The sequence below is a fragment of the Mugil cephalus genome, chromosome 17, assembly GCF_022458985.1.
Source record: "Mugil cephalus isolate CIBA_MC_2020 chromosome 17, CIBA_Mcephalus_1.1, whole genome shotgun sequence".
NCBI lineage: Eukaryota > Metazoa > Chordata > Actinopteri > Mugiliformes > Mugilidae > Mugil > Mugil cephalus.
This window is the reverse complement of record NC_061786.1, coordinates 11,469,462-11,485,118: the sequence shown is the minus strand read 5'-3', so window position 1 is coordinate 11,485,118 and position 15,657 is coordinate 11,469,462. Positions and strand designations below refer to the sequence as shown.

General features: G+C 41.3%; 3 protein-coding genes across 6 annotated transcripts in view; 2 read left to right on the top strand and 1 right to left on the bottom strand.

Annotated features, from left to right (window-relative positions):
- Positions 1-4,856, top strand: part of evla (Enah/Vasp-like a) — a 34,781-nt gene extending 29,925 nt beyond the window's left edge. For 3 of the 4 annotated variants that reach the window (XM_047610603.1, XM_047610602.1, XM_047610600.1), the window contains exons 7-14: positions 948-1,198; positions 1,310-1,425; positions 1,518-1,545; positions 1,992-2,034; positions 2,171-2,231; positions 2,878-2,935; positions 3,076-3,133; positions 3,335-4,856. In XM_047610603.1, coding sequence (XP_047466559.1) covers positions 948-1,198; positions 1,310-1,425; positions 1,518-1,545; positions 1,992-2,034; positions 2,171-2,231; positions 2,878-2,935; positions 3,076-3,133; positions 3,335-3,372 — 653 coding nt within the window. In that variant the 3' untranslated portion in view covers positions 3,373-4,856. The remainder of the gene's footprint in view (positions 1-947; positions 1,199-1,309; positions 1,426-1,517; positions 1,546-1,991; positions 2,035-2,170; positions 2,232-2,877; positions 2,936-3,075; positions 3,134-3,334) is intronic. The other variant, XM_047610601.1, reaches the window with a different exon arrangement.
- A 2-nt stretch (positions 4,857-4,858) lies between these two features.
- degs2 (delta(4)-desaturase, sphingolipid 2) lies at positions 4,859-10,735 on the bottom strand. The gene is made up of 3 exons (XM_047610604.1): positions 10,573-10,735; positions 7,550-8,292; positions 4,859-6,948 (listed from the first exon to the last, which is right to left on the bottom strand). Exons 1-3 carry the CDS (start codon positions 10,652-10,654, stop codon positions 6,805-6,807), a joined length of 969 nt encoding a protein of 322 aa, XP_047466560.1. The 5' UTR covers positions 10,655-10,735; the 3' UTR covers positions 4,859-6,804.
- Positions 10,736-11,764: 1,029 nt separating this feature from the next.
- Positions 11,765-15,347, top strand: yy1a (YY1 transcription factor a). Its single transcript, XM_047610806.1, has 5 exons — positions 11,765-12,526; positions 13,580-13,730; positions 13,874-13,934; positions 14,142-14,300; positions 14,471-15,347. Exons 1-5 carry the CDS (start codon positions 12,028-12,030, stop codon positions 14,651-14,653), a joined length of 1,053 nt encoding a protein of 350 aa, XP_047466762.1. The 5' UTR covers positions 11,765-12,027; the 3' UTR covers positions 14,654-15,347.
- The last annotated feature ends 310 nt before the right edge of the window (positions 15,348-15,657 follow it).

Genomic DNA, 15,657 nt, shown 5'->3' with positions numbered 1-15,657 from the left:
CTTGTTGTACTTACATAGTATTTGGCAGACTTCCACCTTAGAGAAGTTTCCACAGTTCCTCTGTGGAACCAGTTCATCTGAGTTGCTCAATCCGTTAAGTAACACAGACTGTTGCAAGACTTGTTGTTGTGTTTGGTTGCTGAAAGTAGTCCTCCGCAACTCTGGCTGTTGCAGATGGAGGTTAATGCATCCAGCAGAAAAAAAAATGATGAACCTTCAAAAGAATAAAACATAAGAGAAAACAACTGTTGTCCTAATAGATATTTAAACTGTGTAGAGCTAATTACCAACTTCACACACATAATTCTCCTTTCTTAGCTCAGTGCAGCAGTTTTTGTCAGAAAAGTACAGGTGTCACTAATTCACTAATTGTCACTAACGGTAGCCGCAGCTCTGTTTCCTTGTGAGATATCATTATGGCAGTGAGACAATCAGCCATCTTTCACAATAGCACATTGTTCATTGTAATTTATTCGCATGCTTCTCTGTCAGTGACAGAATGTCCTCAGCAAACGTGGCAGTGATTGTAAAAACACAGGCAAACAGTCGTCGTGTATTCTCGACCTGACCTGTCAGTTCCCTGAAGTTATTCCAGTCTAGCAGGTGTTTCACAAGATTTTGATTTATGCCAGACAGTAACTGAAGTTTCCACAAAATATTATTAATATATTATTAAATTAAGTTGGCTGCAGGAAAACTGCGTATTTTGACCAGCTTGTCAGGTGTTCATTATTGGCCAGTTTACAGAGCTTCCCACGAATACCACAGCAGTGCAAATATTTTCAGTAGCCAACAGTCCTGCGCTATTCAGGAGTAGGGCGTTGGTTACATAGTGTGAGTGTGTATGATGCTGTTCCTCAGACAGCACTTCATACAACCTTCCAAGGGGTAAAACTTAAAGTAAATCAACCCGGCCATTGACCAGGCTCTAATTTTGCCCCTCCCAGGCCCCCCTGTCTCTGCAGGTCACCCATCTATGCTTTCTGTGGCACCTCCCCCAGCTGCAGTTCCACCCATGGCTGGTCCTCCAGCACCACCTCCGCCGCCAGGTCCACCACCCCCAATGGCAGTGCCCCCGCCCATGCCCCCTCCACTTCCCACTGGCGGAGGGCCTCCTGGGGGCCCGCCCGGATTCCAAAACCAACCCTCAGGACTGGCTGCAGCGCTGGCTGGAGCCAAGCTACGTAAAGTGCATAGGGTGAGCCTCCCTGGCTGAATCTGCTGATTGATTATATATTAGCATTAGCTCACAGAAGCCAGGTTGATTGTATGTTTTAAGGAGAACCCCATTTTATAATTTATTCTTCAGGATGAGAGCAGCCCACCTGGGTCTAGTGGCAAAAGTGACTCCAACCGGTCTAGTGGTGGCAGTGGTGGTGGCGGGGAGGGACTGATGCAGGAGATGAATGCCTTACTAGCTCGCAGGTGCAACAGCTACACAAACTGTTCTCTCAGCTATTCCATCTCATTTGTGAATGATACCAATATTTTCTGTCCCTCGTTCCCTCCTCTCTTAGACGGAAAGCTTCTGAGAAACCCGATGAAGTAAGTGTTAGATCTACACCACTCTCATTACAGCCTGTAAAATATTCATCACGGAGATAGAGAAAAGCGGAAACATTAAATACATTTTATAGGTGGAACGTGCCAAGTACTGGATAATTTCTTTAACGGTTCCTATATTTCAGTTTTTCTACAAACTAAGCAAAGGGGCCACAATGTGTTCACTGTTTAATGACTCTTAGTGGGATTTTGACAGTACTTTCTCATGTTTCCAGAACAGCTAAGCTAACAGATGGTAGAACAGACCCGCAATGACTACCGTTTTTAAGCCTTACATTTGGCATCAGACCTTCACCATCATGTTTTTTTTTTTTTTTTTTTTTTTACCACATTTAGATGAAAGGGAGGAGCAATTTAACATATTTGAGAAATGTACCCTACAAGTGACTGACTGTTCTAATCAGAATGACTTTCTGTCTCTCCTGAAGGACGACTCTAGTGGTCGGGGGCCAGGTCAGCAGAACTCAACAGGTGCACAACAATTTATTGTATAACACAGCTAGTGCATTTATTCCATAAAACTCTGTGGTTTTTAGATGAAATCTGCTCTGTGTCTGCTCTGTCAAGTTGGTGCATTGTCTGTAATTTATATCTTAATCATTACTAGATGCTTTGAAGAAGCCGTGGGAGCGATCCAACTCTGCAGAGAAGTCCTCACTGGTGTCCAGGTCTGCAGATAAGAGGGGGAGGAGTACAGAGAGTGTGAAATGGATGCTGCAATTAAGCACCGAGATTTAAACATAAATATGTGCCACTACTGCAAGCAACAGCAAAGAAATGTTTATTATACATAAAAAAGTTTTATTTGTTTAAAACACCTTTTTATATTGCTACATCATTTTAAATGTGTAGTCTGTTATATTCCACTTAACCTCCTGAGACCCAGGCTCTTGTTTGCTATGCATTTTTAATTTCTCTAAGTATTTAGAATTAGTAGAATCCAAGACATATAAAAACTAAGCATCATCTTTGAACAAGTAAGAAAATAATAATATGTAGACACAGGGATGTAACAAATTATAAAAGTATTTATTTAAATTCCTGAACGTGGCAATTTAGTCCCAACGTCCTCAAACGGGTACTTGATAATTAGCGACGCTGTAGCTTGTTTGTATTGTCAAAATTTGCTCAATTTGTGCTTTATATCAAACTAGAAATGCTAATAATCATGAATAAACAAGTTTCAATCATAAAATTTGATGAGGTTTTGTACCTTGTACCACAAACCTAAAATGTAGTGTCCCCAGAGGAGGACGGAGGGTCTGGGGAGGTTAAAAAGGAAGTTTTTATTCAAGTTACCTTTTTGTATTTCAGAGTTAGACCCATCGGCAGCACTAGTGAAGCAGACACGGAATTTGACAGGATGAAACAGGTTGGTGTAATTCCTCACTGAGTTTTACTACTAAGGATTTTATGGGGTTTATGCTTCATTGACTTTAATGACTTTTTACACATTGTTTAGTTGAAAGGAAACGTGTAAGCAATTGTTGTCGCTCGTTTGTTGTCCTGCAGGAAATTTTGGACGAAGTTGTTCGAGAGTTGCACAAAGTGAAAGATGAAATTATAAATGGTGAGTGGGGCAGTGCTTGTAAAGTTCACCGCAGTAAACGGTGGTGCGACACGTTTAATGGTTAATCTTCACCACACAGTAGTTTTTAATGACTCAAGACATTCTTGCATGAGAAAACTTGCTGGAGGCAATAATAACAAGCTCCCAGTTGAGGATGCGGGGAAGCTTTCTTTTCTGAAAGCCTGCGCTCTTGTCTTGCAGCCATCAGACATGAAATCGGCAGAATCAGTACATCCTAAACTCATCTGAGTGTACAAACAGTGGAGAGCGTCGGGAGGAGCTGGAGGAGGATGGACACGCAGATGCACAGACACGAGGACCAGGGAATGTTCTCTCAATGTTTCTGTGACCTCGCCATGCATTGATGCACGTTGCAGAGATGTTGTGCCAACATTTAAGTCTGCTGGACAGCAAAAATAATAAAGGAAGAGAGAAACAGATAAGAGAGTGGCGATTAATGAAGAAGAGAAGGATGAAGAAAGGCCGAAGGACTGATGAACTCAAACAGAACGGATAAAAGATGAAACGAGGAAAGGACGGACATTTGTGCTGAGTTTGGTGTTGTGGTCCTCTCTGTGCACCTCGACTCAGTCAGCCCAGTGTTGCAACTCTTTGTTCTCTGTTTGGTCTTAAGGAGAAAATATTTTTGTTTTCTAAGTTTTTACTGTTTTATTATTTAAAAAAAAACCTGTGGTGATAATGATGATGATGATGCTGTTGATGACAATGAGTATTTTATTGATATTACTGAAGGACGAAGGAATCTTGCACACCATTTATGTCAGCCTTTTATATTTTGTATTTCTGTTTAGTTCATCCCTAACTATTTGATGACAACAAGCACAACATGGGCATAACAGTGCTGCAGACTCACCTGCCCCTCAGCCAGTGTATTTACAAAAAGAACTTTTTATGATCTTGCTCATACTGGTGTTGTGCGTCTCTCTGGAGATAATGAAAAACACCTTAATATTTGAACCGCAGTTAACCAATTCAGTTACCTCTTTCTCCCATATCCAAGGCATAACAACAGTTTTCTAGCAGTGAATCCGAAAGTCTGCTCCACAACTCCAGTGTGACCGAGACCTCTGTCTCTCTTTCTGGATATGTGTGAGATCATTGAAACTCGGGGATCATTCACTAAACAGGCCTGTAACTGTAAATGTGCCACCTGGTTTTACCTAGATATAAAACAATGTAGTGTTATCTATCAGTCATCCTATGCTTTGTGAACCTCCCAAGTATGCATGAAACCCTCGTCTCTATGAATTCGTTTTTATTTGGTTTTAAAAAATATATATATATAAATGAACGGTGGTACATTTATTATAGTGGTTTGTTTCTACGAAGAATCCCCTTCTTTTATATGAGATGTTGAAGTTGATAATGGTAGCGATGTGTGTGTGGGGATGCGGGGATAAATAAAAAAAAAGGGGGTTGGTCTGGCAATATGCAAATCTAGCCAAGAATGTGCAGAAAGTGAATGGTAGGCCTACGTGATGATGGTAGCTAAATGTGTCTTTGCAGGAAGGATTTGATTGAGTATCAGTCATTGCATTCTATCCACTCTGTCCGCTCTCAACTACGTTCCGATTTCAAACGCAAATGGAAGTAAATTCATTCGAACAAAAAGAACACACGTGTCAGCCATCTGATATCCTGCTGTGTGTGTCTCAAGCAAAGAATCTCCTGGATTATGTTTAAATAAAAGACGACAAACCGAGATGCCATGAATATATTTTTTTTTATATAAAGACTTTTTACATTGAAACTATGGAGGGTATGCATGTGACGTCACATCCAGCGAAGTCTCCATGGTTGCAGCTGCTGAGTGGCAAAAAGTGACAGTGGATCATAGAGATTAGCAGCATTAGTTTGAATTGTAGGTTTTAATAGTGTCTAGTTAAAAATGACGAGCTGTTGTGCGATTGGCTGTACCAACAGATCTGAAAAGCAGATATATTTTTACAGATCCGACCGCCAAACAAAAGAAGATCGCTACAGGCACCGAAACCTGGTGTTGTGTTTCACATTTTATGTCAGGTTATATTAATTTATTCGGTATTTTTTTTCATGAAGTCATACCTTAAGTTAATTAAGTTATGTTCAGGAGGGCTATTATGTGTTCGTCGGTGTTGTTGTTTTGGCTAATTACGGCCGACAGTAACCATATATATACACACATCTGTGGACAGTAACAACAACAAATAACACTAAATCAATAAAAGGAATATTTATGACCACTCCTCGTCATCCTTTTAACGCTACAGTATTGTATGGCTAAAGTTGCTTCTCAGTAAAGCTTACTTCTGAGTGTTAGCATCTTTTGTTTAACTACATTAAACTGAAATGAACTAAAACTAACTGAAACTGAGGCTAATCCACTTTTCCAAATCCATACTATTTCGTATGGATCGTTCTCGAGTTAAATTGTCCTCATTTCATCTGATAATCCACATTTTCCTCACGCTGTATTATAGGTTTCACCATGTTTTAGCCACTCAGGGGGCGCGGCTCCGGGTGGCAGTGACGTCAATGCATACCCTCTATATCACGCTTGTAAATCAACACATACATTAAGTTGCACATAGAGTGGGTGGACAAAATAACAGAACTTTAGAGTAGCCCTGTAGTAAATACTCATTTGGTAAAGCTTGTCAGGTTTTAATTCATAAGTGCTGACTTGCCGTTCAGGGTGACAAACTATAAAGTAACTTTAAATGAGTGTTGGTAAAGGTTCACTTGTCACAGCTGTTCATTTTGAATCTCTTGGCCCTTTTTCCTGCTATATTTTAGAATTTATGCTGGATGCAGCATCAAATCAGGCAGTACGGCCTGTTTTCACCACTGTACCCAATCACATAAAACTTAGCTTTATATGTGCGATAGCTTAATGTGTGATTGCACGATGCAACCTTTGCTGTTGACAAATCTGTCAAATCATTAGTGAGCAACACAGACTCCCAAGTCTCCCACCTGTTTTCTACCTGCTATACAGTTTCTGTTATTTTGTCCACTCCCGGCGCATGTAATTGGTGGTTTACATCACAAAGAAGCCACAAACAGGCAGAACGGGGCGTCACTGAAGAAAAGGCTCCTCTTACCAAAAAGTAAGTTTCAATGCTCATGTTCCACTTCAGCACCATTATGCACGATGGATGTAAATTCATATTAGCCGATGTGACAAAACTTAGCTTGAATCGCACTATATTAAGAAGTCTGAGGAAAAGGGAGGTAGTATCATTTATGAACAACCTCATAGGAATGTAAGTGACCTTTGTCTTGTAAAAAAAATTGTAATAATAAAATGTATTTGTTAGTGTGCGTTGTCTCCACTCATAGGTGAACATATATGTTCCACGTCTATGCCATCTGACTGACAATGGGCCATGTGTTTAAAGCAGGAATGCGCACATAAATAAATAACGAGGCATTCAGCGACACACGCTGAAATACCGTTCTCATAAACCGTGTTTATATGCAACTAACATGTGCACATGCATTTGCCATACCGATAGCAGGACTAATTAGACGTATGTTGAACATATTATTAACTTTACATACAGTGACAACATTGCACATTTAAACTAATATAATGATATTTTATCTGTGAATATTTGACAACTGAAGTTCACATTCCTGCATGGTGGGAAATATAATCAGTCAAAGATCTATTCCTGCTTGCTCAACTTGTACTCCCGTTTGATTCTGGCATAGGGACCAATGCTGTCATCAAATACGAAATCCCATAATACCCGGGTCCAGGAAGTGTGTTGGGGCAGGGAATCGTAATACTCCGCTGCGATTTGCTTAACCTGTCAACATGAAGAAGAAAAAACAGTGAGGTAAGGGTGGAAGGATAAATAAACAACTTAGATCATAAACTCAATTGCAGCTGTAAAGTGTCTTTGGGTAGTCAGAGTCTTATACATAAAAGATTATTTAACGAGGACAATCAGACAAGGACAGAAACAAGGCCAGCTTATAAAGGCCTCATATCTCAGAGGCCTCATACTCACCTTTCAAGTGTCAACTGTTTTAGTAAACCAAGTGAAAGTTAAAAGAAAATTTAGTTATTGTAAAACACTAAATAAAAAGGCTTGTATTCTCTCTGTTAATAACTAACCGGATATCTAGATATCTCATCTCTTCCAGCTCTACTCACGCTGCAGAGGCTGCAGTTAATCACTTACAAAGCCCGTCCATCCATCAGATAAATATTTGCAGTTGAATGAAAAAAAAAGTCAAGCGTGGTATTTGCAGATATCTGGTTTGTTCGATTCTGAAAGACAGGAGAGGCCCATCTTATCTCCCCACAGCTGGTGGGGCTGTAAGTGCTCATTCTTTAGGAAAAAATGACTCAAGTCCAGAGTTTATCTGGTGACAGTTTGATTTATAACAGTAACAAACCCTCACCTGAGGTAGTTTACTGCCAGGTATGCTGGGGAAGTCGTGGTGCTCCATGTGATACCCAACATTGAAGGTGATCAAATTCAGTGATCCATAGTAGGAATATGTCTCGTGTCCCTTCAGGAACATGTAATGCTCAGCTATGAAATGTCCGGAGATAGGATGAAGTCCCATGCCCAAAATAGATCCAGCAATGAGATAAACGATAGGCTTCAGCCCCCAGAAATAGTATATAATGACGTCTGCTGTGAGCTGAACTACTGCATTTTGTATTTCTAGCGCACCCACTGGCTTAGGATTGACCACCAATGGACGCAGGGCGTAGAAAAGCGGCTGGAGGAAGAGCCAGAGGATCTTTCTGGCTGGGGTGCAGAAGAACCATCCCTCAAAGTCTGTAGGGATGTCCACATCCAGCTGGTCACCCCCCAGGTATCGGTGGTGGTCGATGTGGTACTTCTTGAAGGAGGCGGAGTAGGGCAGCCCGATGGGCAGGTTGGCCCACATGGCAAACCAACGGTTCCACTTCGCATGCTTGTTGCCAAAGGCCACATTGTGAGAGATGTCGTGGATGGCCAGAGTCAGAGAGTGGTTGATGCAGCCTCCGAAGGCGTAGGCCCAGAAAAAGATCCACTTCCAGGAGAGGTCATGGACCAGGTAGCAGGCCAGGAGCTGAGTTAGGACCATGCCCGATACCACCCACTTCAGCTGGGGGTCTGGACCCATCAGAGACTTGATCTCTGGATATTTGGCTGAGGAAAGAAGCACATGGAGAAGAAAGATTAGATGATGAGATGGTCAGACTGTAGATATTGGATAAATGTCATGGACAAGTAGAGAAAATTGTTTACCAGTACGAATTCAGTCGTTTACAACTAATTGGTCTCAATTTATCAATGTATCACAGCAACACCACACACATATCCCAAAGAACACAGTCAAACACGCTGTATATGACACCTACACTTCTCATGGGATGAGCCTGCTAACGAAAATCTGTTTTAATTGGCAGAGGTGTTGTTTTGCTGTGGGAACTATAACGCTGAGAGATAAAAGGGAGTGGCTCCAAAACGCTGCGGACAAAATGAGCTATGGGTTTAATTCACACTGCTTTTATAACATAACCAGTTAAAATGACATACAAGTTCTGATTTGTAACGGTAACCACACCTTATGGTAAGCCGGGAGAGGCTGCACCATGTGATCCAACCACCGAAAAATTACAGGATTATGGCGGAGCACCTCATCGTGACATGCAACCGAGTACATCAGAATACAGACCGGCACACATCAGCGGGCGATGTGACATGCAAATCTGGCATGCTCTTTTGTTTTCATCTGGCTTGCGTAATGCCTCTATGCAAATTGTGTTCATCTTTACGTAAAGGGTTAAAGACTCCAGGGTGTGGTTTCAGTGACTTTACTGGAGTTTATAGGTCTCCCCTTCACCGACCGAACCCTATTTATTCAGTTAAAGTTTAGCCAAGGGGAATTCTCCTCTCCACAGTCACTGATTTTAACATAATTCTAGTTGGAGGCATGGTTGTGGACTATACATCTCCAGGTGTTGGCCCACGAGAAATTAGGTTGAATAAATAACCAGGCATCATAAAAATGGTTTGAACAGCCTAATGTATCTGTACAGCACACACTGTACCATTATTAATTTAATTTATTATTATGGTTTAACATTTTAGATGTTATGAGGTCAATTTTAAACAGCAGCAACAGGGCTACAATTCTAACCTACCTCACCGGCTGCCTAAATAGGAGGTATTCATGACCTTGGAACCAGCAAGGTAATATAAACTTTATGGCCTGTGTGTCAAGCATGCACTGTTCAGACACCCTAAACAAGGAGCCAATGAATAGATAAAAACCCACCTGTCAATCAAACTATCTAACACCACAAAGTAAATGGACATGAAAGCACAATAACCTCTGACATTCTCACTTTTCTGCCTCGTCCGTCGGGATAATTAAGGCAAAATGCTTTAATATTTAATGGCTTGATGGCGTCAACCCCCCCTTATGTGTGCTTCTTTCACACCTGAGCAACCATGCGACCTCTGGACAAAGCCCTGATCATGTACACATCAAAGGGTCTGTATCTTGTTGAGCTGTTTTAAATGAATTTACATGATGCATCAGATAAAGACAAGAGACGGTTTTTGATAATATTCTCTTGGAAATGGATGATGAACGCCCAGTTTCACTAACAGATGGGCAAGAAAATTATTTTCCAGCGATCCTCTCGGATTTCTGGACTCTAACAAAGCCTTTCTTCTCACTTCATGAGTAGCATTGTGTCTGTGTTTGCCATGAGCATCAAATGTGTCTTGTTACCTAGCAAGCCCAAAGGCATTGTCATCTGCACCAGCTATCAACGTGATGTTATTGTCTCTCTAGTAAGAAGAAAAAGATCACACCAAGGCCGCATGGTACACCTACAAAAACAACTCATTACTGAGATTTTTAACTAAAATTAATTCCATCTTTTGCTGGTTTAAAAGGCTGAAACCTGTAATTCCCCTCATATCTGAGTATCTCCACCTTAACATCATACCTTGACCCTGACAAAAGATAAATGTCTGACTTTGCTGCTCGTAGCCATGCTCGATCTTTCTAGGAAAGAGCGGTTTCTGCTCATGTTACAACAGTTACATCAACATCTGTAAAAGGCAGAGAGGACAGAAAGTGTCACATGACTGGAAAATCTAAGTTTAAATTTTACTGGCATCGTACTACACTTTTACGTCTATATACCTGTAGTTAAAGGGTGAGTTTAACTTTAGTCAAACATGTAAAAATGGTCCACAATGTGTTTCATCATCGATGGTATCAGTCTCTACGTTTCCCCTGCATCCATTGTGGACTGATAGCTCGTTAAGCAACCGCTTGTAAACAGGTTTAACCGGCTACGCTTTTATAGTGAAAAGTCAGGGGACAAAAATCTTGCTTCAACTTTTCACACAAACTAACTAATAATTTAAGAATCTAATAAGAGCTTTTAAATTGGTTGAATTTCTTACCCAGAATTTCTTTTCTTCTTGAAGTGTGCGGCTGGTCAGTGTAGACCCATTCAAAGTCGCCTCTTCCACCTGTCTTCCCCATGGCTATCCTCTCTCCGTCTGCGACAACTGGCTCTGTGGCGTTACGTGTGTCATCAAACCTGCACTAGTATCGGGGCACACCCACTCGCACAGGTTTGCAGGCCGAAGGTGTAAGGTGTGATTCAAATCCCTCCCCCCAACCCAGCCCCGGGCAGTAGGAGGGACAAAAGTGGCGGCGCACCTGCTAATATCGACTACCTGCGCACAGGTTACGCTGGAAAAATACTAATAAGACTACAATTATATCTAAAAAGATACAATGAATGTTACCTTCAAATAAACCACAGACGAACTTTTGTTTACATTGTTCATTGACTGGATCAACAGTTTGGTTTTGAGATGCATCATTAGTATCGATATTTGTTTGTCTACATTAGTAAATTTGCTAGCAGTATGTAAGCTCCATCTCCAAATATCCCAGCATATGTTGGATTTCTTCGCATTTCTTTCTATGAAATGTTTAACACTTTTAATTTCTGAGCCTTTTTATATAATTTGTAGTCTATACATATTTATATATATATATATTTTTTTAATGAAACATTTTTATTTATTTACACATTAAGTGGTTTGCGTGTGTGAATTGTTAGAATTATCTACTTTGTTTTTAATCACCGTAAATGTAAAAGCTTATATCTGAGCCTTAGACAGCACCAGCAATTATGTCACCTTTGCCGTTAGTTTTTCACATTTTTTTCACATTTTAGTGCCAATAAATAAATAAAATAATGTTTGTCAGTGCCACCCTAATAAGCAGTTACATATTACACGGTTCGAATCCAGAAGTTATTTTACATAAGCTGGAACTGTGAAACATATAGATAGATAATAACGCACATATTTACATTTATTGCAATGCCATTTAATTTAAACAATTACTTTGAGATAACACACGCAGAGTTATACATAGCACAATGAACAGTGAAATGTATTTTACAACCTGCAGTCAGTAGAAAAAAACAACAACAAAAAAGTTATAATACCACATAGCACGCAAGGTAAAAAAAAATAAAATAAAATAACAATATTAGTTTAAATGCATAACTGAGAAACGAAAAATAAAATAAACAGCATGAAAGAAAATGGAATGAAAAAAAATTTAAAGTGTAAACTTAAAACGAGGTAGCTCTAGCATATACATACTTCATATATTCCGAATAAATAAGTTTCTTGAAATAAAGAAATAAGACGCTTCAAGTAAAGTTTCAACTCCACAATCAGGTTTGGTCCAAATCACGCGAGACTTCATAACTGGAGCGCTGTGGCGACGAGAATACACCACCGAAGAGAGTTGTTGTCGGAGAGGGAGGAGGAAGGCAAGAGTGTGCAAAAAAAAAAAATAGCTAATAAGTAGGGGGAAATACGGAACTTAACATGGCGTCGGGGGACACCCTGTACATAGAAACGGACGGGTCAGAAATGCCAGCCGAAATAGTTGAATTGCACGAAATCGAAGTAGAGACAATCGAGACAACAGTTGTTGGAGAGGACGGTGAACACCAGCCTATGATCGCCTTACAGCCTCTTGACTCGGATGATCCCACCTCGATTCACCCGCACCAGGAGGTGATATTGGTGCAAACAAGAGAGGAGGTGGTGGGCGAGGATGACTCCGAACTGCACACAGATGACGGCTTCGAGGACCAAATTTTAATCCCGGTGCCCGCCGTGGAGGAGGACTACATCGAACAGACTCTGGTAACTGTGGCCGGGAAAAGCTCGTCAACAGGCCGGATGAAGAAGAGTGGAAGCGGAAAGAAAGCGGGCAAAAAGAGCTACCTGAGCGGGGGAGAGATGGGCAGAAAATGGGAGCAGAAGCAAGTCCAGATAAAGACGCTGGAGGGGGAATTTTCAGTCACTATGTGGGCATCGGGTAAGTTCAGAGTCCTGAGTGAATTCCTGCAAGCTGCCCCCTCGCTTTGTTCTCTGCGTGTGTGTGCTGTGACGGGGCCTAGCTGGGGCCTTGTCCTCCGCTAAAGTAGGAGCCTTTTCCCACCTCCGAGAAACTTAAACTCCATTTGAAATGTTTTTGTTTTTATGGGAAGCCATGTTTTATGTGTCGATGGGCGCCGCCATATTTCCCCGGTCTAGAAAGTATGGCGGCCCGAAAAAATGGCGTTTATTTGGCCGACGAAGATGGCGGCGAGAGTGGGAGCTCATGCAGCTGGCTCCGCTCACAGACTGTGTATTTAAACGAGGCTCCGCTAGGCCGCTGTGGCGCAGTTCACTCCCTCGCTAAGTGCGGAGGAGGAGGTGGTGCATACAGAAACCCCCGCACTTTACGCTTCTTACGCTTTAGGCAGAAGCTATTTTCCCACAGCTGTAAAAAGTACAATAAATGGAGTGGAAATTAGATTCTGTGTGCATAAAAGAGTTCTTCTTGTGTCTGCCTAGTTCTGCGCCTCAGTCACAGAAAGCACGGTTTAGTTCACAAAAGACACATGATTTAATTATCAGAGGTGGGATTTAAACGTCACAGCAAAAATGAAAAAACAAAACAAAAAACAAATTCGTTTTCTGCAAATGTGTATTTATGTATTAATGGAATTTCTTTGTGTATATGTAAAATTGCCTTTCCCTAGTAACTTTTTTAAATGTTTGCAAATGATTTATGCTTATTTACAATAGAAAGTGGCATTTTATTCAACTTCTGTTTCCGTTTATGTTATAAATCCAAGATGGAAATTATTTTGATACACTGTACTACTAGTGCCATTTATAGACTGTTAATAATTGTGATGAGTCTGCATTATTGTAACTTTAAACTTTAAGATCGTGTTACGTCACAAGACGTATCTAGGAACAAACAGGATTTTCTGTCAGGTGACTGCAGTGATGAAGTCCCAGTTATGTAATCAATTATTTCCACATTATCTTCCTGCTGTCCTTATTGACGAGTCTCTAAAACTGTCCCCCTGTCATGCAGATGACAAGAAGGACATAGACCACGAGGAGCAGATCACAGGAGAGAACTCTCCTCCGGATTACTCTGAATACATGACGGGGAAGAAGCTCCCACCCGGAGGCATCCCAGGCATCGACCTGTCAGACCCCAAACAGCTGGCAGAGTTTGCACGGTAACTGTTATCGTTGATGTTCACACAGGATAAACAGAAACCTCTAAAAGAAGCACTATTACTGTAGGGCAAAACAACAAAAGAATGTAATTCATGTCAATAAACCACAGTTCGTAATTTGACCACTTTAATCTGTGTTGCAGAATGAAGCCAAGGAAAGTAAAAGAAGACGATGCGCCCAGGACAATAGCCTGTCCTCATAAAGTGAGTGTGGAATCCTGTTCATATCAGTGTACACAGTGCTGTTAAAAATATGAGGGTTAAACACACAGGCCACAGTTTGCTGAGTTGTGTGTATTTTAATCGCTGATGTTGTCTTCCTGGCGGCAGGCGGGTTTTTGTTTTCCGATGGTAAAACTTCGGCCTTTAAGTGTCCTGAGCGATAAGTGTTGTTGTTTCTCTCCCTCTTAGGGATGCAGCAAGATGTTCAGGGACAACTCGGCAATGAGGAAACACTTGCATACCCACGGGCCCCGTGTGCACGTCTGTGCAGAGTGTGGCAAAGCGTTTGTGGAAAGTTCCAAGCTGAAGAGGCATCAACTTGTACACACAGGAGAGAAACCGTTCCAGGTGAGTTTCTTCACACATATTCTCTTTGTTCCGGTAAAGGCTGCAGCTTTTCACGAGCGTGCAAACTTGGCCGTGCATCCTCTCAAATTCTCACCAGAGAAAAACAGTATCACTTTGTGAGCCTGGTTGACACACGCATACATCACTGACTGATTCTCTCTTGTTTTCAGTGCACGTTTGAAGGCTGCGGCAAGCGGTTCTCTTTGGACTTTAACTTGCGCACACATGTGCGTATTCACACCGGGGACCGCCCGTACGTGTGCCCCTTTGACGGCTGCAACAAAAAATTCGCCCAGTCGACCAACCTCAAGTCTCACATCCTCACACATGCCAAAGCCAAAAACAACCAGTGAGTCAGCCAGGAGCCGGGCTAGCGGCGACACGCTAGCTACACTGGAGGATTTCACCCGTATCTCTGCTCCATGACAAACTAATGTCCCGTGGCCTGCTTTTTTTTATGAGAGAAGAAATACCTCCTGCGTTGCCTCCAGATGAAGGGTTTGAACGGAGATATGACCTCTTTGTGAACTTTTTGCTATACGGAGGAACTTGTGAGAACCCCGACCCCTTCAGGCCTCCCACGCTACTTTGGCTGCACCCAGATGGAACAATTTACGGTTTCTTCTTGTGAAGAGGTTAATCATGGATCTGCCGTAAAAAAACAAAACAAACAAACAAAAAAAAACGTATTTATATACTTTAACACAACCAGTTCAAGTTTTTGAAATACCTGTCAAATTTGCATTGATCCTCAGCAATGACACCTTTTCAATTTTGTACTTTTTCCCCCCCAAGTGTGCATATTGTACACTGTTTGACATAAGCTCTGTGGTAACATTTGTAGTAAAATTTTGTCCCAGTAGCTCTTCTTGGAAGAGGGTTTCAGTTTGTTATACCTCCTTTTTCCTCCTTCGCGTGAGGGGGAGAATCGGGTGGTCTCTGCATATTTTCATTTTCTACAACGCAATATCCAAATCGTGTAGGTAATAGCAATGTGATTTTTCAATAGTGATCACTGATTAAAATGTTTTTCCCTTGCACTACCAATACAAAAAAAAGCGTCATTTGTTGTCAGAATTCCTCAAAACATGAGGGTATGATCTAGTTCAGAAATGCTTTATATTCAGAATAAAATGTAGAATTTGGACATGGGTTTAATTCGATCTGGTAAAACTGGTGTTTCATGAGGGAATTTGCTATCTTTCTGCTGGTTTGTAACTTTTTTTTATTTTTTATTATTGAACTTTGAGTTAATTTCTGTGACATGAGACACCAACTGAAGATTATAAAGTCAAAATTTGCATTGAAAACAGCTTCACTCTGGCGCCAGCTATTTAGAGTGAGCACATTAAACTCC

What these genes read in the sequence shown, in the direction of transcription:
- yy1a (XM_047610806.1), top strand. Translation starts at nt 12,028, where the DNA reads ATGGCGTCGGGGGACACCCTGTACATAGAAACGGACGGGTCAGAAATG. An exon ending in CAGCTGGCAGAGTTTGCACG is followed by an intron (nt 13,731 to 13,873) that starts GTAACTGTTATC and finishes TCTGTGTTGCAG; the next exon opens with AATGAAGCCAAGGAAAGTAA. An exon ending in CAGGAGAGAAACCGTTCCAG is followed by an intron (nt 14,301 to 14,470) that starts GTGAGTTTCTTC and finishes TCTTGTTTTCAG; the next exon opens with TGCACGTTTGAAGGCTGCGG.
- degs2 (XM_047610604.1), bottom strand. Translation starts at nt 10,654, where the DNA reads ATGGGGAAGACAGGTGGAAGAGGCGACTTTGAATGGGTCTACACTGAC. An exon ending in AAGAAGAAAAGAAATTCTGG is followed by an intron (nt 8,293 to 10,572) that starts GTAAGAAATTCA and finishes TTCTTTCCTCAG; the next exon opens with CCAAATATCCAGAGATCAAG. An exon ending in CTGGCAGTAAACTACCTCAG is followed by an intron (nt 6,949 to 7,549) that starts GTGAGGGTTTGT and finishes TCATGTTGACAG; the next exon opens with GTTAAGCAAATCGCAGCGGA.